We start from the raw sequence: 24,085 nt of genomic DNA, 5'->3' as shown, positions 1-24,085 counted from the left end.
TTAAAAACTGCTCAGGTTCAGTCAGAATGGATTATCAGAACGGCTTTGTCAAATTTGAACATGGGCTGGAACTACCAGTCTTGAGAGATTTAGTCAGAATACACTTGTCTTAAAAGCCCCAATTAGTGATCTTAACAACCCTATTAGTGTCATTGTTCTGAATAAAACTAAAAGTCTGATATGTCCAAACTACATTGAGACCTGAAACATCATTGAACAAGAGAATAATTGCAGTTACTTCTGTGTTTTGCTCTGTCCACCTTTCCATCAACTCTAAGCTGTTTCCCTGCCTCTGTGACAGATTTGCACACCTGGAGCATAATGTTGCTTCCATGGTGTGCCATAATTGAGAAAAGGGTTTTTCAATGTTCCATATTTAATGTTTTGCATGTAGGTCTCATTGCTTTCAGTTTTGGTTTTATCTGGCCTTCATACCTTTTTTGCTAATCTTTAAACTGGACTTATTAACGTTTTTTTAAACAGTTCACCAGTCTTGCAACCCTTTTTTTTTGTGTAAAATTAACATTGTTAACTTTTATATTGATAGTGTTTATTCACAGAACAGCTGTATTCATACTGAGATTAAACTACAAACAGGTGGGCTTGGGTTATTCAGTAGTTTTTATTTAGAGATATCAAATCAAAAATGTCTTAGTGCAACTCCCACCACCAAGAATTAATTTATCACAAAAAAGCCCTACAGAATTATTTCATCAGAATAATTCTGACTAAATAAGGTGACAAAATATAAAGCATTCAGGATTATGAACTGCAAGTTCAAATAATATCTTTTGTTTCTTTGAGATCTCACATTGATGGTTTTAGAAAAATAAAAAGTGAACATATGTGACCCCAAGTATGAGTCTGATGACAGAATTTTACACCAATATATGTTGTTTATGATCTGGCAGAACCCATAAAGAGCCGACGATAACACAACCACTGACAGACTGGTGACTGAGATGAAACTAGTCCTCCACACAGCGATGTGCTCCATTACTTTGTTTCATCCCTCGCACATTAGTGATTCTTTTAGAGCTATTTTGGTTTCAGTGTACTTGTAGATTCTCTGAAGAAATCTTTAACACCCGAAGGAAAAGGGAGCAGTGAAGCAAAAAAATTCAGTAAGAAAAGATGCATTAGCTTTACATTTAAGATGCACACAATGCATTCTTTTTTTTATTTTGTAATGTATATTTTGCAACAAAGTTTCCCTTGCAACAAGTGACTGGTGTGTTGCAGAACTGGTAACTGATTAAACTGTTGTATGGTGACAGAAAGCTAAAGCTGCATTGGTATAAAAAATGTTTGCATTGAGGGAGAGGCTAGTAGTGTTGAAATTATTCATCTAACATAATCATAAAATGTCCCTAATTACAAAACTCATTACAAACAGTAAAAGCTGTTTGATGATGCATTGTGACATTAGTGTATTTGCATGAATAATTTCAGACAAATAATTTACTGCAAGTCAAGCCTTTTGTTTTGTGGATTAAAAAATCTAAAAATAAAAAAACACCACAGTAAATGGTCAACAGGTTTATAGTTATAGTTTGAAATCAAATTTATCGACACAGGCAAATTTGTGTCTTTTTTGTTTCATGTGAAATGATTTGAATAACTAAAGCAAAATGGCATCCCTTAATATTTACTTTACATTTCACAAGATTTTTTTTTCTAATTTATTTAGTTAAACACTTTAACAAATGAAGAAGGGTATAGATGATACTAGCTTAATATGTATTTAATATGTCAACTATAGGTTCTCTTAATTTAATTTGTTGTGGCAGATCACTGCCAACATGTGATCACTGTAGCGCGTATTTTCTAGGTAGTTTGCCAAATCTTTACAAACTGTTTCTGATTTGAATGAAGGTGTTTTTAAATTGCAATTTCCAGAACTTGCAAAAGTAAGCAATATAATTAAACAACCTAGGGTTACATTTTGTCTTTGGCCATGACTGTTGGCTGAAGTCCAGTAAACACTGTGGTTTGAATTTGTCCTTTAACTGGTGGGTTGCCAGTTACAACCTCTGCTCTGCATGTAGTTCAACATCAATCCTCAAATAGAAACAGAGAAAAAGAAAATGATTCAAAAGTAATTTAGCCTTGTTCCTCATCCAATATTCATTGAAAAAATATCTCATTAACAAATATGGACTTCTCCAGTATTTAAGAAACACAACTGAAAAGTGTCAACAGTAACTTTAGTCTTAAACTGGTGTTTTTCATAGAAACAAAACAAAGATCAGGAAAAAAATTATATAAAAGTGGGCAGGAGAGCAACTAGTGTTTGTAGGCAAAATGTTAAAGTGAAGTAGTGTGTGCCGCTTTGTTAATAACTTCAGTACAGATGAAGCTTGGTTTCAATAAGGTGAAAGGAAACCAACCAATCGTTCTGCCTCTGCCTGCCTGCATCTGTTTGCTGTTATTTGTTGCATCATGCTGCTTTAGGTTATGATGCTGCATGGATTTCGAGGACATGTTGATCTAATATCTTTATTAAAAACAAAATAGTTTCTGATTATTTGCATTCACTCTGTTTTGATGGGATGCCCACTCAGTTTTAGTGCCACATTAATCTCTGAGCTGATCCTGCTGCTGTGAGTTATTAAGGTTTTAAATCATAAAGACAGCAGTGGATTTGTACTTTGTGTTTTCTTGCAGCCAGAGTTTGCTTATCGCTGTCAATATTTGTAAATAATAAATTGGATTCATGCGTCCAAAAAGATTTGTAATAGTCAGACAACAGAAGTAATAAAACCATGGTTACAATGGAAAAATATTTTCTTTTTTTTTGTTTTAATATAGAATTAGTTTCAAGACATACAGTACATTGCATTCAATAAATGCTGTGCAAAAAAACAAAACAAAAAACAAGCAAATGCAATTTGTGGAGGCATTGCAGTGGGACTACATTTCCCAGATGTCTCCTAACCCATGTGTGTATAGTTCTGACTTCTGCACACACTCATCATAGACATGTTGTATCATTACTATTATTATTATTCTTTTATTATTTAATTTTATTGATTTATTGGAACCATCATTTTGCTGGGGGACTGGAAGGATGATATTTTTGAAGAAAAAAACAATAGCTGAACAAGTTTCAGTTTATATTGTATTTTCTTTAATCTGTACAAAGTAAAAATAATGTACGGTTAGATATGAATATATACATCCAGTAATATTTGCTCAAAAGTATCTTAGCAACTTGCACCATGAATAAACATTGTTTTGGTTAAACTAGATGTTTGTTCCAGCAGGACCATGATCCAAAAAAACTAATCACACCTGGCTTTGAAACAGGCGAAGGTGGCAAAGTCCTATCCTTAAAGTCAACTCTATTGAAAATTTTTTGGCTAAGCTCAAAAGCATAATCTGTAGTTAAATAGTCTCCCAGAATTTTTGACTATAAAAAGCATATTGGTTGTTTCTTGGATTTGTTTACACATGCTTTAAAACATTATGTTTGATATCAGTCTTTGTATGTTGCACAGTCAGCCCACCATGAAAAAAGAGCAATAAGATTAAGATATTTTTAAAGTGAGTTGAAAGGTAAGCCATGAAATAATTTTTATCTTGACTATCATCTTACATTACCACACAAATCTATGCAGTGTGTTCTTCTGGTGTAAAAAATAGTCAAGATATGAATGAGTTAAAACAAAGTATCTGGTTTTCTGTGAATTTATTGCTATCATTTTGTGTTAGAGTCTGTGCAATCTTTGCTAGACATCACCAATTGTAATGCTTTTCTTTGCTAAATTAGAGCGGCTGGTTAATCAAAAAATATTTGTCACAGCAAGGCACACATTTCTCTGCTGAGATTAGAAAAAGTCACAGTTATTTCTGCTGCTAAACCACAGCACATAGTTATTACCCTAATGGAATGCCACCATAATCAACGTAATTAGTCACACCTGTGCTTGCCCAGCTCTGAGATCCTAATGACTGCTTCCAAAACCTTCCCATTTACAAAGCAATGCTCTCCATTCATTTCTAACAGTTTGTTTAAAAATCTAAATAGTAAATGAGCTGCAGGCTCAAATTTAAAGTTGCAGAGAAACATTCTAAATTAAATTGTTTTGTAAAGCTGATTAGCAGATTAGTCTAGTTACAAAATGTTAGTTTTCTCAAAATGTGTGATTTTATTGAGATTGTGAAGGGAAACCTGCAACATGTAGGATTTTATTTAAAGTCTGATTCTCTTTCTGTCTGAACAGTTGGTGCATTATCACTTCCTCCTCTTCTAATAAAGAGTTCGTTGAACTGCTGGTTTGAAATCAGCTTTAATGCAAATCTTTAAAGTTGCTCTTGTTACAACTCCACTTTTGTTCCACTGACACCACCAACACCGTCAAAATAAAATACAACATAAACTTAAATGAGATGGTGTCATGAATACAATAACGACATTAAAAAAATTATATGAAAACAAATAAACATAAATAAAAGAACTGACCCATCTTTCGAGGTAGAAATTAGGTTATTAAATGAATTCTTTAAATTTAAATTACTTTTCTACAGCCACTTGCTAAAGTCATGCTTTCATACCACGTGCATCGTTTTTCTGGCCCCCAGTGAACCGGCTGGATTCCACTTCCTACTTAAAACTTTTCAAAATAAGAGTCATTATAACAAAATATATACAAAATAAAACATATAAACTAAAATTATGGTAGTAAAAATAGTTATAGTTATTTTTATAATAAAAAAATGAATGTAGTGAAATTTGATACAGGTGTAGTCAGGGTAGATGGGCCCTGAAGATGCAGTCTCAGACCAGTCTAGTGCAAGTAAACGTGGTTTTATGCCTCCAATAACTAATATCGACAGTTTGGTAGAAGCTAAGAACAAATATTTCAAACCTTCAGGACCTTCAAACTTGCTCTGTGAAACAATCTGGCCTCATTCAATCTGAATTTTTGTTTTAGAGGTTTCTTAATCTTCACAACATGATTAAAAAAAACATTTTTAAAAACATTAAACCTAATACAAACTCATACAAATTCTAAATGTACTTATTTTTTTCATCATATTATTAATTTTTATTTGTTTTGTAGTAAAATCAAAAGTGAAAATTGTCTTATGTAATTTCTCACTCATGAGGAATTAACAGTAAATTAAAACAGAGAAACCGTAACACACAGAGATTCAGTTTAATACGTTCTGATTCTAGTCAAAATCTATACAAAAGGAGAGAAGATCCAAAAATCTTCTCAGAGATCATCTTCACCGAAAAATGACACATTCCTGAAGTTTTGCAGGTCAGAGCAGAGAGGGAAATAAATTTAGGGTTGGGAGACTTTTGGTTTGGACGAGCACCTTGAATGCCACATGCAGCTGATGTGACTAATGCAAGATGCCTTGAAAAATAACCTAAAAAGCAATAAAGGAGAGAGTATCCAAATAATTAGATGAAGTGACTCAGCTCTGCCTGACATATCAGTTTTATATTTGCTTGTGCCCTTTTCAAGTCGGCTTAAAATCACCCTGCAGACAGCTGACTTTGGAGAACTGTTTCCCATCTTCCAACATTAAAGTGTCCCTTGATCAGGATAACCACTTTGCATAGGGACAGAGCAATAGCCTTTTTTATGAAATAAATATTTTCAAATGCTCTACTCCAGGCGATGGAAGGCTGTTTGTTTTTGTGTTTTTTTACATCTCTCCAGCTGGTCCAGTTTCTTCTTGCAGGTTTGTTAACACATTTTTGAAAAGTTGAAGATATGAAGATTTGTGAGACATCAAGCCCTGTCACGTATTTAAACTATGCATGTCATTTATGATGCGCCCTGTTCAGCTATATTACTAGTGTATACAAATTAAGTGTGTAAAATATAGAGTAATACATTAACATAACAGTGCTACCAAGATATCACCTTAATGATTTTGTATTTTCAATTGATCAGCCATTCATCTTTGACTGAAAGTCCAAAACTGATTTGAATTAAGTGAATGTTGATTAGAGCAGACAGTGGCTATTTAGTATAGCCTAGTATAGCCTAATATAATCTAACATAGCTCAGCCTAGCATAGCCTAGCATAATTAGTAAAATTAAGCTGAAAAATCCAAATAACTATTATGTAAATTCTGTTAGTCATTTGAGATCCATCTGCTTAGTGCAGAGTAACTTTTAAAATTGCTCTGCACTCTTTAAAGATTTTTATAATTCAAAAATGAAAACTATTACAATCAAATCATCCTCAATGTTTTCCACATCTAATACAAACTTATCATTCACAATACAATTCAAAAACAACCAAATATTTTTGAAGAACATTCCAAAAATCTGGTTGCAAAACTGTGGATGTCGCTGGACCCTAAGTTTGTTACTGCATCTTATGATGGAACTTTGAAATTGTGTCTTCTTCGTCAGGACCGTCTGACATCTTGACTTTATTTTTACACCTCTACCTTGAATATGTTCTCCAAACCCCTCTGGTTGGGGGTAAACAAATTTTCAGCAGTGCAAACAGTGTCTGCATAGTGCAGTATGAAAAATACATATCTGCTCATGTGTGGCACATGTGTAAAGTCTGTGGTATGGGCTTTTACGTGCAATACACATTGCAAGAAAGAAAGAGGAAACATAAAAACTTAATTGGTGGCAGTCTGCTCAGACATCAAATTTTGTATTATAAAGTGCAAGATGTGTAGAAAGGTGAAGGTGAAGTGTTTTATATCTACGTGTCTTCCATCACTGAAGTGCAAAGCAGATACACAACAGTGTGACTGGGGTTTAAGAAAACAGACAAGTTGAATTAACCATACCTTTCTGAATACCCCATCCATCAAACTGAAAGTTAATCTATATCATTTTTATATAATAACATACATTATTTATTTCATTTGCACATTTGGTGCGAGTGTTTAGGGTTCTATTTTATGTGTACATTTTGATTGAGGACACAGTCTTGTTTGAAAGCTTTGTGTGATTTATATGCACCTGTCAAAAGATTATAACGTTATTTAAAGTAGATGGCAGATGGATCCAATAACTGGTGAGGGGGAAACAGTGTTGTATTCATTACTCTCTGACCTCTCAAATCAGTTCACTGAGGTTTTGAGATTGGAGTCACAAACTTTGTTTCATGCAGCACTTTGAAAGGAGTTTTGTCTCGACCGCTTATACATGGATTACAGGGGCTTATGCACGGATTACAGTGGCACAACCAAAAAGTGAAACTAAAAAACAAGGCAAGATGAATTTTACATAACAGTCACTCTCAAAAAGCTGGCCTTTATGATTATTGCTTTTTGGTTTTGCAGGCATTCATCTTATTATTCATCTAAGTTATATAATTTAAAGTTCATGCGCAGCATTACCCATTTCCAAGCATGCACTTTCATTTGTAGCCTACTTAAAAAAAATGTTTTCACTAATTGTAATGGTGTAAGTAGCTGCTCTCTGTAATGGCGCTGTGTCAGGAACATTGCTGAATTCCCAGAAGTAATTTGCTGTAAATTTACAGAGCTGATTACCTCAGTTACTGGTTCTACTCAGTGTTTCCTTTCCTCTGGTCCTATGATGAATGGCCCAGGGTTGCATTCATTGACAAAGCAGTTTTACTTTGAAAAATGATCTACTCTCTACTAACTTCTAAAATGGTTTTAATCTGAAACCTAAACCGTACAAAGACGTTTAACAGACTTGAAACTGGCAATGCTAAAAAGGAAAAGCTTTGAGTGAACTGCTATGTGTCCCCTCACTTATTACATTTAAGATGGAAAATAGCTGCCAGCTGCTGCTAATTACATCACTTTATTAAGTGATCATCATCTCTGTGACAAATTTTAAAACCAGGAATTTTGCCAGTTTTCTGATCTGCATAATCTGACGGAGAGTTGATACAACATCAAGGTGGAAATACATCAGCAATGATCTCAGAGAAGCAAATGATAATGCAATCTGTAAAAAAGTATAATCTCATTTCCAAACTATTTGAAGTCCATCAATCTGCATTAACATGAGTATATTTTTTTTTTTAGAAATGCAAAAAAACAAAGTAAGACGGTGCCAATCTTTTCTGGATGGATCTGTAAATAAAAACCATCAGGAGTTGAAATGAGAAGTATTTTATCTCTTATTCTTTAATTAAAGGAGACAAATATAGAGAAGTTTAACCATAATGAACAACAACATGTTTTTGAAAACCAAACTTGAGTCAAATGTAAGTCCATCTGTCAGCAGGATAAAGCAATCCTAAACAGGGTCATCAATAATCTCAGAGTGGAAAATCTAGAACAGAGCGGAGAGGAAGAAATAACATTGGATTAAAGTGTTCCAGTGGCCCAGTCAAAGTCCAGACTATGCTAGAAGGTTGTAGTAGAGCCAAAAGAAAGCTATTGAGAATCAATTACCTGCAAATCTTAATGAACCCAAGCAACATGGTTAAGTTTCCATTTCAACACATCTAAATTAAATGATTCTGTCATTAGCAGGTCTCTATTAGACTGTAACTAAATGCTCAGGAGATAATTCAGACATTTTATTCTACCCTCCATTGTGGATAAATTAAAATAATTTTGCGAAAAATGTCAGGAAACTTTAAAGGGAGCAAATGCTCTTTTTCAGTTCTCATGCATCAGAATATACTTTCTGTGATCTTTAATGTAAAACCTTCCAACGTAGGCTACAAAGTGATGATTCTGGCCCTTTAAATAGCTCATCAGGTCATTGCAAAGTGCTGTAATTTGACAGCTGGGTCACTTCCAGGCAAATGTGAATGATTCAGCCTTTTAAAGCCGTGCTAAGCTGCAAATATACTGTAATTCATGCTTCCGTCTGCTGGTGCCAAAGTCAATGTTTTGCATTGTAAAAATTAACATTTATAAAATCTAATACTAATGTTTTACATACAAACCAGGATGTTCGACATGGTGTTAACAGGAGCCAAGTCTTTTATGTGTTTTTTGAATTAAACTATGTATCTAGGCCCACATCATGTTAAATAATTCTGCTAAATTCCCCCAACTCTTACCACTCCATAATTGCTCTGATTTACAGCCCAGAGTTTACTACAGTGTTTACACACCAGTGCAAAAAGTCCAGAAAACATTTTACATAAACTGAATATTATATGTACCCTTATTTTTGTTTGTTCATTTATTTAGCATAAATCGTTCTCAAGTGCAGATTGCATGGCTGTAAACTGAAAAGTGAACATTTCACTGTACAGGAAAAGAGTCAGACAGTCCTGCACACTGAATGACTGTTCACTAGATTGTGAATATTATATTTAAGTTGTGAGTTTGTACATTCTGGTGAAATGTAATACTTCAGAGATTTCTCTTCATTGTTTCTAAAAAAAATAATAATAAAAAAATCAAAATATCTGTAAAACATTTTCAAAGTTATATCTTAATTTGTAAAAAAAAAAAAAAAAAAGAAAAAAGAAGCAACAACTGGTCATGTCTGGAATAAAGGAGATGGACTTATTTGAAGCAGAGATTTACACATATTTCCACCAAAACTGGAAACACGGAAACAACAATTTGATTCTTACAGAAAGAAAATTTTGGATTAAAAAAGCAAGATTACAAAATAAAATATTTAATCTACTGTCTGCTTGTCTCCCTGGCCTTTCTGCCAGCATAAGCAGCCTGATTTTCAATGAGGTTTAATAAAGTTACAAACAGTGATGCGATGTGTGGTTCAATCCTCTGGAGATGGATGTGTAAACATTCAAAACCGAAAATAGAAGCTTATATTTAAATTTTGACCTTAACTGAAACATTATGTTATCAGCTTTAATTCATTCTTTAATAAATTACATATTGTTCAAAAAACATCTGCGCACGAAAAACAAAAGAATATTTTAAATATGGTCAAATTTCCAGAGTCGCTCTGGATTGGTCCCATTCCAACTCAGTGTTTTCAGTCTTTTCAGTGTGTAGAAGAAGAACCATTGTTTGCCATTCTTGGTATTTTATTTATCATAATAAAATGTAGTCACCAGCTACCAAGGCTTTTTATTTAAATGTCCAAATATTTCAAAGAAACAAATCTAAAGATCAAACCTATTAAAGATGCAAAAATGCAGTCATTACTATAAAATTTTAATAGTACGTTTGGAAAAACAACAAGTTGTGGACTTGCCAGTTTTATTTGTATATTTTATACATAATTAATTTACACAACATACTCATAAATTATTCTCTCTTTTTCCTTTTGCATCTGCAGCCCAGTGTAGACCTGCAGGGAGGAGGACAGACAAACAACCAAGCCTGCACAAATTCTTACTTCGTTTGAAAATAAAATCACATATTACCATGCAAATTTTAAATAAGACCTTATCGTTATGGTTTCACCTTGCACCTATTTTTGAATTAGGTCGTTTTGCCACAAGAAAATTAATTAGCTATATGATTCTTTATATTATTTTTATCAGCTTTCATGGGTGAATTAAAACAGTGAAAAATCTGAAAACGGTTTAATTTCTCATCATTTTTGTTTCATAAACATCTGTAATGTGTCTTTAAATTATGTCTATATATTTGTGACAAAATTTGACAGTTCCAAAAATTCTGTGTCAAACTCTGTATGATACAGTGTCAAATGTGTAAAGAATGACTTTCTGGATATCTCTGTGGAGCGTCCCACAGAGATATGTAGCAGACGCACAATCATATGACAGAGTCACATCACTGTCAGTCCTGCTAATGACTCAGTACTAAAGTTTTATTTCTGCTTCACAATATTTTTTTTTTCTTCATTCCAGCTTTCCATCCATATGTTGGCTCTCAGCTTTCAAGTCTTTCTGGCCTCTGAGGGTTTTTCTCTCCATTTCTGCTTTTATCTTACTGAAGGTAGAAACTGGGAGCATGGGAATATATGCAACAAGAGCCACCGCCCAGAAGGGAAGCACATTTATTACTTCCCAGCCAAGTCTTGAGCTCAGTGCCAGTGTTAAAGTTGGGGTGAAGTCTTTAACGAGGTCATTATGTTGTTGACAGCGTGTCCCCGAGGTGAATCATCACTGCTACTTTCTGCCGCGTGATTTTTTAAAGCCACTGGAGAGACTGTGCTCCAATTCAACGTCTGTGAAAGAACCCAAAGTCACAGAGAAACAGTCGTTGCCTTGGAGACATATCTAAGTAGATGATATTTGTGAAACTTTGGATCTTTAAGATTCAAAATAGGAAATGGGACACAGACCATCTGCAGTAGTGGTCTGGTAGCTACAGGTCGCTGGAACTTCATTTAAATGCAACAAATTATGCAGTTGTCAGTGACGGTTACGATCCTGTCCCCTCAAATAACCGTTCTTTGTGTTTTCTCATTGCAGATAAATTCAACCAGGCGTCTTCCCTCCTTTGCAGCCATGGCTCACTCCGTGTCTGGAGGGACTGTGCTCACTATCCTCCTCATTAGCAGGTAAGGCTGCAAATAGATAAGAGAAATATAACCAGTGGGATGAACCGCCACAATGCTATATTAAGAGTCAGGGAGCATAATCAAGTCATGTCAGATTGTTATTTGGTACAATGCCAAAGATTGTTATGCAGAGAGCTGAGGAGGAGATAAAGGCATAGTCATGTGGTTTCATTTTCCCTTGAACCATCAACGCTCAGCATAGACTCCTCATGCATCAGGCAAGAAGAAGCCTTGAAATTCCACTGCCACATTTATGACATTGCTGAGCAGAACTGATGAGGAAGGATCCAGCACTACATGCATCTATCACTGAATACAATTGGGGTGATAATCCCCGCTGAGGTCATAAGGAGAGAGTGATTGGATGTTTTGGTGCACATTTGCCTGCTACTGTGAGGAGCCGCCTCTCCTGTATGCATTGTATTTTCCAGGCACAGAGTGCACCTTCCACACTGAAGATAAAGCAAGCCGTCTGGTTCTCACTGAATTTTCCCTGTGTAGCACAGCCTTTCTTTGCACAATCAGATGTGGTGTTATGGGGCTGTAGCAGATTTTCTGCCGCACAAGCATGTCATCAAATGTTGTGTGCACGTGAACTCTTCAGAGATGTGATGAATTAATTTTGCATGTGTATTAGCTGACAAGGAGAAGTAGAGAAATTGAGAGGGATTGTGAGTCTTCAGTCTGGTTCCTGATATCCAAAACCAGATTTTAGGCCCTGCCTGGACCGCTCTTTCATTTGGGTCATGTTCTGAGTAAATCTTCTGTGCTCCAGTTGTTAGTAACCTTTGAATATTCCACTTTAGCAGTAGGACAACACTTATAACATTTGACAAGGTTCAGACAAATATCTCTGCAAAAAACCAACATTTTTAGTATTTTTGGTCTAGTTTCTAGTGCATAATAACTTAGTGCACCAGAAATAAGTCAAAATTAAGTTACAAGTAATTTAACACAAGAGCTGGATCTAATCCAATAATTCCTTAATATTGTTACAAAAGTAGCAGTTCCACTACCAGGTTATTTCACTTACTGGAAAAATGTCATATTTGTGGGTATAAATCCAGTAAAACTCATGATTAACTTCCTGGTTTCAGACAATTTAACATGTTTGTTTTGTTAAAGGTATTAGGAAGAAAAAAAAACTAAAAATAACTAATAAATTAAATTTTAAGTTCCCTCACTATAAAACACATTATTTACTCAAGATGGATTTTGTCTCAGAGGAACTTTGCATTAAACTTTTGATTAATGCAAGATGCATTAATCAAAAGTAAAATCAAAAAGTAAACAAATTAGTTATGCACAGTGGTGCTCTGGTGTAAGGAGAAGTTGGTGTACTTTTCATTTCTGCCCCAGTTTTATTTTTAAGCAGATTTTTTTTTTTTAAAAAGGCCAATACTTTAAATAGTTAAATGACAGAAAGCTACAGAGCACAGTAACCCAATGCTGACTGACAGGATATCTTAAATATTATTTAATCTTAAGAAGTACTAATCAAATGCAGAAAAAGCTACAATATTTTAATACTTTCTCAATAAGTAGTTGTGTCTATACATTCTGCCACAGCCAGCTCTTTGAGAACATTCATGATCTTGATGTGGGCCAAAATGAAAATGAGTTTGAGACTCCTGTCTTAAGATGAGCTTGTCCAGCCAATCAAAGATCCCCATTCAGCCAACTGCAGTATGAACAAGTTTAAAGTTGCAAGTCTCACAAATGCAGAAATGTCAACTCTGCCTCTCCCAGAGAATATTGGCAGACCACTTTGGTGCTCAGCTCTGAATCCTTCGATAGCTTTACTGTGATCAGCGGAGAGCTCTACGCTTTGCAAGGAGAATTTAAATGCAGCGCAGCTTGAGGAGAGAAAACAAAAGTGACATTGGAGAAGGGAAGAAGCAAGCCAATACAAACTTTACAGGCTTAAAGCTGCAGCAAAGTAAAGCGTGTATGACCATGGCATGAAATGTGTGGAGTGGATGTTTTCCTTTAATGCTCAGGATGCAAGATACCACGGATAAGAGGAATGTTTCCCGATGCTTCAATGTCAGTCAAGTCTCAGATTCTTTCATCTGCTCTTCTTTTCACTGAGACACTCACGATTATTCTGTCCCAGAGTACAAAGAACAAAATTGAAGAGGACAGGTAAAAGATCACATCTCAAGAAGGTGCATAAAGTCTGTCACCTGAGAAAGTTGGACTCAGCTTTGACGCATTAAAACAGGTTAAAAGATTCTTCATTTAACGCAACAAAGTGATGGTGGCGGAAACTTCCTCATAAATTGTTTAAAAGTAATGTCTTTCGTAACTCATATTGTTAAAACAGATGAAAAGAAAGTTAAAAATTCAAAGTTTAAGCAAGAAATTAAAAATTCATGAAGTGAGTCAAATGTATGAGAGAAAAGAGCATCAGAAATGTTCCCTTTAGCAGTAAATCTAATAACTGGCCCACTGGGCCTTAAAGAAACAACATAAATCATATGATTGCTTTTAAAAAAGAGGCAAATTTTTGTCCCTGTTGTGACTCCACATGTCTCCTGAAGGAGTGTGCTTACAGAGCAGTGTAGTTCATTTGGAGTGCTGTCAGCTTTTTGTTGTTTGTATTGGTTAAATGCTTGCAATCCTTCTTTCTGCATGGTAATATTGAGCCAGATGGAGAGCTACGTGGACCGATGTACCAAACCCTAATCTGACGGCTTTTGGAGCTCATTCACTTTCAATTTTGTAGTAATCTGGCACTAAATAAATAAATAAAACAATCAATAACAGCTTTTGTAGACAAATTTATCCAAGTCTGCGTGTCACATTTGATGTGATACATCATCATCTGCTGTTTTCATTCAAAATAGCTTGGATATATAAAGAACATTTCTTCCGCATAGTGGATAAAGAGTATATATTAAACTTTTCAAAAACATTTCAACTGCTGTTAATGTATTCTTTTTATCTTCAGAGTTTGAGCCAATCTGCAAGCATAAATAAATTATAGGATTACCTTAATTTCCCCAGAGTCTGCTAAGGTATTGGTTGCATAGGCGGTCTTAACCCAAATGCAAGAAAAGTGTAAAACATACCAGATTTCTTTTTTTTTATGTTGTAGACCAGAGGTTTTCAACCAGCCCCTGAAGGGCCCACTGCCCTCCAATTTTTACTTGTTTCACTGTTTCCATACACCTAATTTAAATAAATGGATGATTAACAGCCTTCTACAGCACTGGAGGCAACGTAATCATTTGATTCAGGTGTGATAAAGCAGAGAAAAATCTAAAATATAGAGAACTCTGGGTCCAGTTTTAAATCCCTGCTGCAGACTTCTAGTTTAAATGTGCACGGTGTTGTTTTTGAAGATCTGTAATGTTGTTCTTGTGCCAAACATACCTTTTAGAAAATAACTTTTCAAACTAAAACTTCTCCCATGAGGATTTAGGGCATTTTATTGGATTTTTTCTTTAAATCACAAAGACTAAGTTTCCTTCTTAAGTGTATCAGCAAATGTTACAAAGGCTTGGTCATTAACTGTTCATTTGATTCACCTGCGTTGGAGCAGAGACGCATCTAAATGTTGCGTAGTGTCACTCAAACACTGGAGTTGCAGACCCGTGCTGTAGTCAAAAATGCATTTCTTAAGAGAACTTTTGTTGCATAATCTTCTTAACTTCAAAACAGTGAGCTGTATATCAAGATAGTGTGGATTCTGAGGTAATTTGAATAGGGAGGTAAGTGAAATGCGGATTCACACGGCGCTTTATCACAATGGTTTTAAAGGGTGTTCCTCAAGTGAACTGATTTGGACAAGTTAATGCTCCAGGGCTCTCGCTATTGTCACATCACTGATTCCAACACTTAAAAGAAGATAACATCACTGAAGTTAGACATGAAGCCAGAGCCTATTTAAAGCTTGAAGGGAAGGCAACACAGCTTTAATACTGACTTCAGTCTCCATGTTAAAACTTCTTAGAAATGCAACCACAACTTTTACAGTTTAAAAATGTACCAGTGAACCTGTTGTTACCTAAAAACTCCAATCATAAACTTAATATCCAATGATTTTTACCTACAAATATGGGTGACAGTTGGGGAGTTAATTTCATATTTCAGCTGCAGGATTCACAAATTCTAAATGTTTTTTTTTTTAATCCTTTCCAATTCAGCTTTGTCTGTTTTTCTGTCAAATGGATACAGGAGCGAGATGAGAATGAATTGAGCTAATCAACCTCCATTAGAAATCAATACTGAATTCAGTGACGTTAGACAGATTTCCACTTGGATTCTTAGAAACTGCTTCAAGGTGTTTGATTGTGGTCAAGTTTTCCTGAACTCCTGAAAGCTTTTCCTGTAAATTACAAACTTTATCAAAAGCAAGGTTGACTCATTTTAAACTCTCATTTGTGGCTGTAATTGTCCCCATGCATTTACTACAGCATAAGATCAAAATCTGTTTTCTGTCTTTTTGAAAAAGACTTGATGGAGCTGCTTGTACGGTTGCAGGTTTTCACTTGGTTGAGCACAACTCTGTGTTTTGTGATGTGGTTTTGATTTATGCTCAGGAGGGGAATATCACTGGCTTGTCTCAAGTCAGCTTTCTGACTTTGTTGGAGTCAGATCAACAGAGATGAGCTTTTGATCATAACTTTCCTGACAGCTAAATAATGAGGAGGCTTTCATTCTTGCAAAACTAATCAAAGTTTCACATTATATTGACAGTTTTTTGCTTTTAAACTGAAAACTTTTCTTTCTTATGCGAGTTTAATTCTTTTTCCCGGTCTGTGGAGAAACTTGTTTTTTGATTTTATATTTTTGCAATCTTTACTCTGTTTTTCCCCCTTTTTGTTTACACTTGGTGAATAGTTTCACATTAGTTGAATGTTCTTTTGGTGTTCAGGTCTGAAGGATGTTTTGTCTCGTTTGACCTTTGTTGTTGACATATTCCAGCCACACTTTTCAGATATTTTAAAAAATAGATTGAAAAACAAGTTTAATTTCACAATTATTCTCTATTTTAGATTGTTCTAGAAAACATTGCATTTTGTGGTTGTAACGTGACAAAATGTGAAAAACTTCAATGGAAATGAATACTTCTGTAAACCCTTGCATATATGCATCTTCCATTCCACATGAGATGCAGCCATCAAGCTTTCACTGTCAGATTTTCTCCACTGTTTCCCTTTGCACACTGCTTTATCACAGCACTTCTTTCAGTGAAGCCTTGGGTATGACTTCTCTATCCTTAAATCACATTCATGTGAAGTTCTCAATGAGAAAGCTGCACATCAGAGTCTTTATCCTCACCATGCTGAGTTGCAGCTTGCTTTCACTCCCATCACTTGGGACCAGTACAATCATTTGTAAAACCGCCAGTGGATTTGTTCGTCTATATAAAACTGCATTTTGTTAGCCATTCCCCATTGAAGTCAATGCCCCATTTAAAAGAGCAACCACAGCTAGTAGCAGATTTAGCGACAGATATAAAGTCAGGGACAGTTTTGAGTAGATTATACTTGTGTGGGTTTTGGTGGTAGTTGTGTACACTCATGTAGCTGCTCTGCCTTGCCCATTATTCCCCTCTGAGCAGAAATGTTTTGATAATCCCAGCATTCCCAGGGATTTTATTTTTGATGGCCAATTCAGCTTCTTCTTGTTAATTCAGCTTCCTGTTGTTAAAATTCAGTACTAAAACCCACTGCCGATTGAGATTTGTTGCGCTAGGATTAAAACTGAACTAAAACAACTAAACCTTTTAAAATCATTGAGTTAGTGTACACCAGTTTCACCTGCTTAGTACAGCTGAGGAAAAAGTGACTTTAGTTTTGGTGGCACTGTTGTGCAGAATCAAATGTGCTTATAAAATGTATTGCACTTTTCCCACATTCAAAGGAAATTGCAGATATATCAGAGTAGTAGTACCAGTTTTTATATCCAAAGTTGAAATCTGTAAAAAAAAAAATCTTATGTCTGGTTCACATGGCAAGACGTTAAAATTATCAGCCAATTTTCAAATGCTTAGATGATAAAAATGTATTTGTATAATGAGTTTAACCATACAGTGTGATCCAGTATTAAGCAACATAACACAAAAATAAATTACAGTCACCAGAATCTAGATGTCAGACAGGAACTCTTGCAAAACCTGTTGAGAACACACCTGAGTTCAGAGTTAACAAACATGGCAGGCCGCTGGGAAGATGCATTGGCAATAGCTTGTGGACTTTATTTAACCATTTACCACAGACATTAATGATTACTTTTGACAAAAATCCTAAGTAGGAAAACCTAAAATTCTGGCATCATTCAGTTATTTCCACTCTAGTTCTATTGTGATGCACGGTCAGTTATGGTTGGCATCAGTTTCTTAAAATACACAGTTGTCTTGTAGCTCACACCTAAAACAGGTCTGATATATTAAATTAATACTATTTTAAAGTAAATACTCTGGTCTCTGTTTCAGTTACACCTTGCTAGTACCAGGTTAGAATCCCTTTTGCCTTTAGAGCTGCATTGATTCTTTGTGCCATAGACTCAAAAGGGGTCCATGTTAACATCATAGTATCATGCAGTTGATGTGGATCTGTCATATGAACATTTATTCTCCTGTTTCATCATATCTCCAAGGCTTTCTATTAGAACAGTTAAGGCCACGAGCCTGAATTGCAGATACAAGGCAGGACAGATTCATGCTGTAATGTTGTTCACAACAAATCTGACCCTACTATCTCAATGTTACAGCTGAAAGCAAGATTCATTAGATCTGGAAACATTTTCCTAATCTGCCATTTTCTAATTTGGGTGAACCAGTGTGAATTGCATAGCCTTATTTTTCTCTTCTCAGCTGAGTGGCTGCTGGTGTGAGCCTTTGCTGAAGCAGCCCTTGCAGGATTTGACAGTTTGGAGTCAGAGATGGTTTTTCATGTACTTTGGTTGAAATAAGTGATATGATTTGAACAGCCAGTCTGCTCTTTTTACTCAGACCTCAGAGGTAAAGACAGTGCTTTCATCCACATAACTGTCACTTAGAGGTTATTATGTTCTTTAACCCTTTTCTGTTAAGGATTACGAAAAGAAGTGTGCACCGATTATTAAATCCTATCTTTAGGGAAGGTTTTATGTATCCAAAAATATTAACACAAATCTACTTTGTCTAATGTTTACAAATCAGAATATATTTGTGCCCATTTGTGTTTTTTACAAGTATTTTCTTCAAAAAGTATTTAAATCTATTCCATTAAACATTTCCCCTGATGATATGAAACGGCGCTAGCAGAGAAGCAGAGTGTACTCTGGACAGACGGTGAGTCTTTCATGACACTAACAGAGAGGGACGGACAGAGGCAAGGCACGCTTACCCAAAGAAAAATAATAAACCAATTAATTAAACTAGGAGGCTTTTTCACTGTGAGAGTAAACCAGAACATCTAAGCCCCACTTTGCTAACAATTAGACTCGTTTCAGCTTCATGTAATCCATACATGAAAAGGATATTAATTGAGTTTGTCCTGTTTGTAGTGGTTGTGGTACCAAATGATCTCCTTATGCGTGAGCCTGTATAACTGACATCAGAAAGGTGGATACAGAACGCGTGCTCTTTCGTTGAGCATAACGTATTCACATGAAGTAATGTCTGGAAGTGTAGGTTAATGAATAATGGAGACATGCGTGTCCCTGGCAGGGTCATAACATTTTCTCTGCTATGTAAGGATGTCACTTGCATAGCATGGTAAAACTTCAAAGCATTAGTTTTAGAGAGAGATGGTTATAGATGGTCATTTTTGCCTTGTCTAGTTGTTTTATTTGTTTTTTTCAAGAACAAAGTCAGACTGATTACTTTACCTCAGAATTCTGACTTAAATCTCAAAAAATCTGACATTTTTCTGACTTTTGGTCTCTGAAGATTAAAGTCAGAATTCTGAGATTAAAATCAGATTTTGTTTTTTCAAGTGGTCCTAATCTTTTTCTGTAGAATGTTAACATGTTTGCATGACAGAAGAAATGAACAGGACCAAGAGTAGAGTGTTGATTGATCTATCTGGACAATGATTTGACAAGAGAACCAAGTAAGTTGGTTGGTTTGCATGGAAGTCCAGGAAGAAGTAGGTGAAGTAGGTATTTTGCAGGAAAATAGGGGTCCTGAGTACACAGAAATCATCTGCAAAAATAATGCAAATATTTGCTGATACCATGACACTTTAAAACATTGTTCAGTCAGCTATGATCCCAACTAAGATTCTGCATTGCTTGAAATACCATTGTCAGATAGTCCAGACTGGGTCACATGGATTATCATGTCAAAGAGGTTAAATAAGAGGAAAGCAGTGGCCAGTACTGCAGCTCTCTGTGTGCTGCTAGGCTCTGACAAGGAGCTCACAGCCACATCAGCACCCACTGGTACAGCCAGGCTAATTTGGATCAGCCAGAGGTATCTGCTGCAAGCTAGAAAAAAATATCTCATTCAGGGAAATTAGGCAGATGTACATTTTGTGAACAATGTAAGATGCAATTATGACATCCAAATTAGATGATATTAGACTATTAGGCATATCAGGTGATGTATGAAGCCAGTGTTCACAATGAATGAAATCCAGAGTTCCTGTTTAAAAACGGAAACAAATATGAGAAATACATATGTGCTAATATTAGTTAGCTTATATAATTTTTCAGGCTTTTTGACAACCATCAGTCACTGAACATTTTCTCCAACCGCCAAGCATATTGGTGGCATCATGGTGAAAACTACTTTGATGACTGCTCTGAATTTTTTTAGCTCCTTAAGCTGCATGAACCTTAAATGTGAAGGAATTGTTAATAAAACATTGGTTTCTGTTGCACTAAGAATCTTAAAGGAATATTTTGTTTTAGGGGTATACTTGTAAGTAATCAGTCCTTCTACGCTTTATTAATGAAAATAAACATAAATGACTCAAAATGTCTCTTTACTTTCTGTACATGATTCAACTTCTCAATGTTATTCTAATTTAACTATGCACTTGTATGTTGTTGTAATTTCTGCCCTGTTTCTTTGAATACGGGGCTGATCTATGAATAAAATAATAAAAAATTTCAAGAACTATAATCAACTCAGAAAATTAGAGGATTTTCCAGATGCTGTGGTAAATAAAATCTTCATTCTCCTAAAATTGGCACTGAAATTCAGTATTTAACTCCTAAAAAGGGAGTGCTCACTATGTAACAAAAAACTAAAACTCTGTTTTTAGGTTTCTGTTCCTAATTTAGATAAGAAATTGACGTTCTAGGCCTATATTGAATGTACAGTGCATGTAAAGCTCCAAGGATCATCTTACAATACAGCGCAACAAGGCTGGAACCACTGATGATGCCCTTCCAACCCAGATAAGGCTTTGTAGTATCTTTTAATTAATACCAAGCAGATATCGTATTCTAGTCTTCCTTTGAGGTCCTAAATTAGAGGTTGTGTCAAGCAAAATTTAATAAAGCAGCGCATGTTCATGATCACAGAGTTTCATTTTGTTTCTCCGTCAAAAACAGGACAGCTCACTCAAGGTTAAACAGCACATAAAATCCAGTGCTTTGGTTCTGTTTGACATCAAGCCTTTATAGCCTTTATTACCAAATGATCTCAGGATAAACAGCAAAGATCCCTGGTGTGACTGAATCGCTAACTAATGGTTCAGAAAGCTGGAGCAGAAAAACCTACAGCAGGAATATCTGACTTCCATAATTATATAACATTTAAATTATTCTGCTTGGTTTTACTACATATAACTGTAACTAAGCCTCTCTTCATCCTGTACATCGGATGTATTTAGATTATTTTTTCAATCTATAAAATAATGAAAGTCACTCAAATCTTTAGGTAAAAGAATCTTAAAGTTTTTTAGTCCATCAAACCACAGGAAATATCTCCAAAATGGAAATGTTTTCTCCCTGGTTGTTTTTGTTAACTGTAACCTGGTTTTTTTATGCTGGTTTTTATTTTTTTTATTATGTTAACTGGAACTTCCTCTTGGAGTGGCCATTCAGTCCATGTCAGGAAAGAACTAGTTTCACTGTGGATCAAACCAGCCTGTTCATAAGGTCTTTTACTTTTCTTTTGTGGTTAATTCTTTCATTTCACTCCAAAGCATGTTGATCTCTGAGACACAGAACCCGTCTACTTTCTAAACGATATGGTGGCAGGATATTCCCAGAACGTGTATGCTTGTGTGTAAGTAGGTGACATCTTTATACCAAAGTGTAATACAAACCTGTGGAAGTCCACAATTATTTTCCTGATATCTTACATAAATTCCATTTTTTAAGGATTTTATACAAAAAAGCAGCATGTTTGAAGTGTTATCTTGAAATACATCCACAGAAATGCCCCAATTTAACTTAAATGTAAAGGCATTAATTTATTACATAATAAAGTTCTGAATTTGAAGAAAATGGAGAATATTTTGATTAATCTAATTAGCCTGATATCTCAAAATTTCTTCCTTAATTCCATGCCAGACAGTTGGCAGTAAAGTATATCTGTGTTTCTGGACCTGTTTGTTTTGGATGTGCCCCACTGGACACCCAATGGCTGCTGGAGAAACAAGGAAGAGAGCACATAGGAGATAAATAGATGATCTCGCCTTAAGAGATAAATTCCAAGGAGTGTAGCCTGAACAGTATACCTCTTTTCATCCCTGCTCTATAATCATCTGAGTCCCCAATATCAAATATTCTTGACTATTTACATGATCTTAACGAAGGCAAGGCAATTTTATTTGTATAGTACATTTTCAGCAATAAGGCTATTCAAAGTGCTTTACATGATTAGAATAAAAATAAAACATCAATCAAGCAGAAGACAACCAACAAAAAAAATAAATATTCCAGTGACAAAGTAAAGGAGAAAGATGACAGGTTTAAAAACAGACTACACTTTATGGTGTTCCAGTTTTTATTAATCAAAGGCAGCTCTAAACAAAGAGCTTTTTTAACTTTGAAAGAGGAAAACTCTTAACTTCAGATCAAAAATAATGCTGCTGTCTAAATAAAAAGATTTGTTTGTTTTAGTTTACCTTTTTTTTTATTTATTTTTTGCTTAAAATATTAGTGAGAAGCTTTTTCTCCATAACATGCCCTCTTATCATTCCTTTATTTTACGTAATACTGTATCTTATCTGTCTGTGGTGGACACAAATTTGACTTTCCCTTCTCGTTTCCGGGGTCAGTAGTCTTCATGACATGTCTCTCCCAATTACTCCTGAAAAGTCTTCCGTGGTTGAAGTTTCCTTTGAAAAAAGCTGGTTGGTTATAATAGGCCTCCAAAAAGGAAATTAGACTTTAGATTATATTCCACAGACATCGTGGGGGCACATACTAAGAAATTAATGACTGTCTTTGCCTTTTAGGAAGATGCCCCAAAAAGTCACTTTTGATGAAACCGAGGATAATGATCCCAGCTTCTTAACTAATTCACCAAAATGAAACTTTTGAGGGTCCTGCTTGGCTCCTTTGGTGGTTTAGGCCTGACTAAATACTCTTTCATCCTAGAATCTGTAAAAGTTTCTTCCTTAGTCTACAAATTCTTTAAACTAAGTAGAGATTTTATGTGGATGACTGAACCTTTTTTTTAGTTTCTATTTGCAAGTCACAGAATTTCCTTTCTTTGTTGCATAGCTCAGTCTTTGTCAGATTATTGCATTTTGCATGTTGAAAATAGAAGTTTTTATTGTTCTTTTAACTGAATTATGATGGCATTCATCACATTGTGACTTTGCTCATTTAGACATTGCTAACTTTCTTGTTTTTTTTCACTTTATACCAGTGTGGTGCTGAGTAAAACTATGCTGACTCCTCTCTGACTGTTATCATGTGCAGGGATGTTTAATAAAGATGCATTCATTTCGCACCTACGTGTCTGTTCCATCGAGCATACAAATAAAAACACAGCTAATTATCCTGCTAGAATTTTTATGGATGGGTACTTTCCTCATTACTAATTGCTCTTTTGCCTTGAAATTGAGATGAAAATGTTCCAGCAGTGAACACAGATTACCTTTGAGGCCATTTGGTGAAATTGCTAAATGAAAAGGCTGCAACAACAAAGCGTGCAGAATGCAAACTGCAAAATTAGATCAGTCTGTGACTGGAGGATTTCAGAATAATCCTGAAAATGAGGCTACTAGTTAGCTGGACAGATGGGATAAAATGTGTAGGGAAGAAACCTGATATGAGCAAGAGACCCTGGCCTAGTCCAAGTCAAATCTCTCCAAGTCAATCTTTACAGCACTATTTTAAGTCTAAATTTCTTTTGGTTTCACTACTTAAATAACATCAAAAACTCAAGTTCCCATTTCTACTAAAAGCATCTGATGCAAAACTTACAACTGCTACAAAATACATCTGGAAGTAAATATTGCTTTCACCTTCTTACATATTATCTCATGTTACCATTCACACCATCAAAGCCAGCTAAATTACAATGTTTCAGATGATATTCAGATGATTTTGCAATTTCCCCCCCCAAACAAAAATCCAGCTCATTCCAGTCGATGTTTTGAACAAGCCACAGTTTTGTTTCTCTCAAAGTTCTTGTTCTTCCCTGCAGTATTTATCAAAGTACCAGCAGTCAGAGTGAGGTGTTCACTCCAGTTTCAGAAGCAGATATTTAAACTTTATGTGACAGAAAACACATTATAGTTTGTTGCAGAAATGGTAGAGCAGCTGCACAGCGGATTATGATGAAAATGAGAGTG

The 24,085-nt window shown here is 35.2% G+C and overlaps 1 protein-coding gene across 1 annotated transcript in view; it reads left to right on the top strand.

Moving 5' to 3' along the window:
* LOC102219624 (gamma-aminobutyric acid receptor subunit pi-like) overlaps window positions 1-24,085 on the top strand; it is a 62,789-nt gene that overhangs the window by 5,353 nt on the left and 33,351 nt on the right. The window contains exon 2 of the mRNA XM_023327933.1: window positions 11,296-11,384. Within this exon, the coding sequence (XP_023183701.1) occupies window positions 11,332-11,384 (53 nt within the window). The 5' untranslated portion in view covers window positions 11,296-11,331. The remainder of the gene's footprint in view (window positions 1-11,295; window positions 11,385-24,085) is intronic.

The sequence above is a fragment of the Xiphophorus maculatus genome, chromosome 22 (assembly GCF_002775205.1).
Source record: "Xiphophorus maculatus strain JP 163 A chromosome 22, X_maculatus-5.0-male, whole genome shotgun sequence".
Classification (NCBI taxonomy): domain Eukaryota; kingdom Metazoa; phylum Chordata; class Actinopteri; order Cyprinodontiformes; family Poeciliidae; genus Xiphophorus; species Xiphophorus maculatus.
The sequence above is the reverse complement of the archived record's forward strand: the minus strand, read 5'-3'. Positions and strand labels throughout refer to the sequence as shown.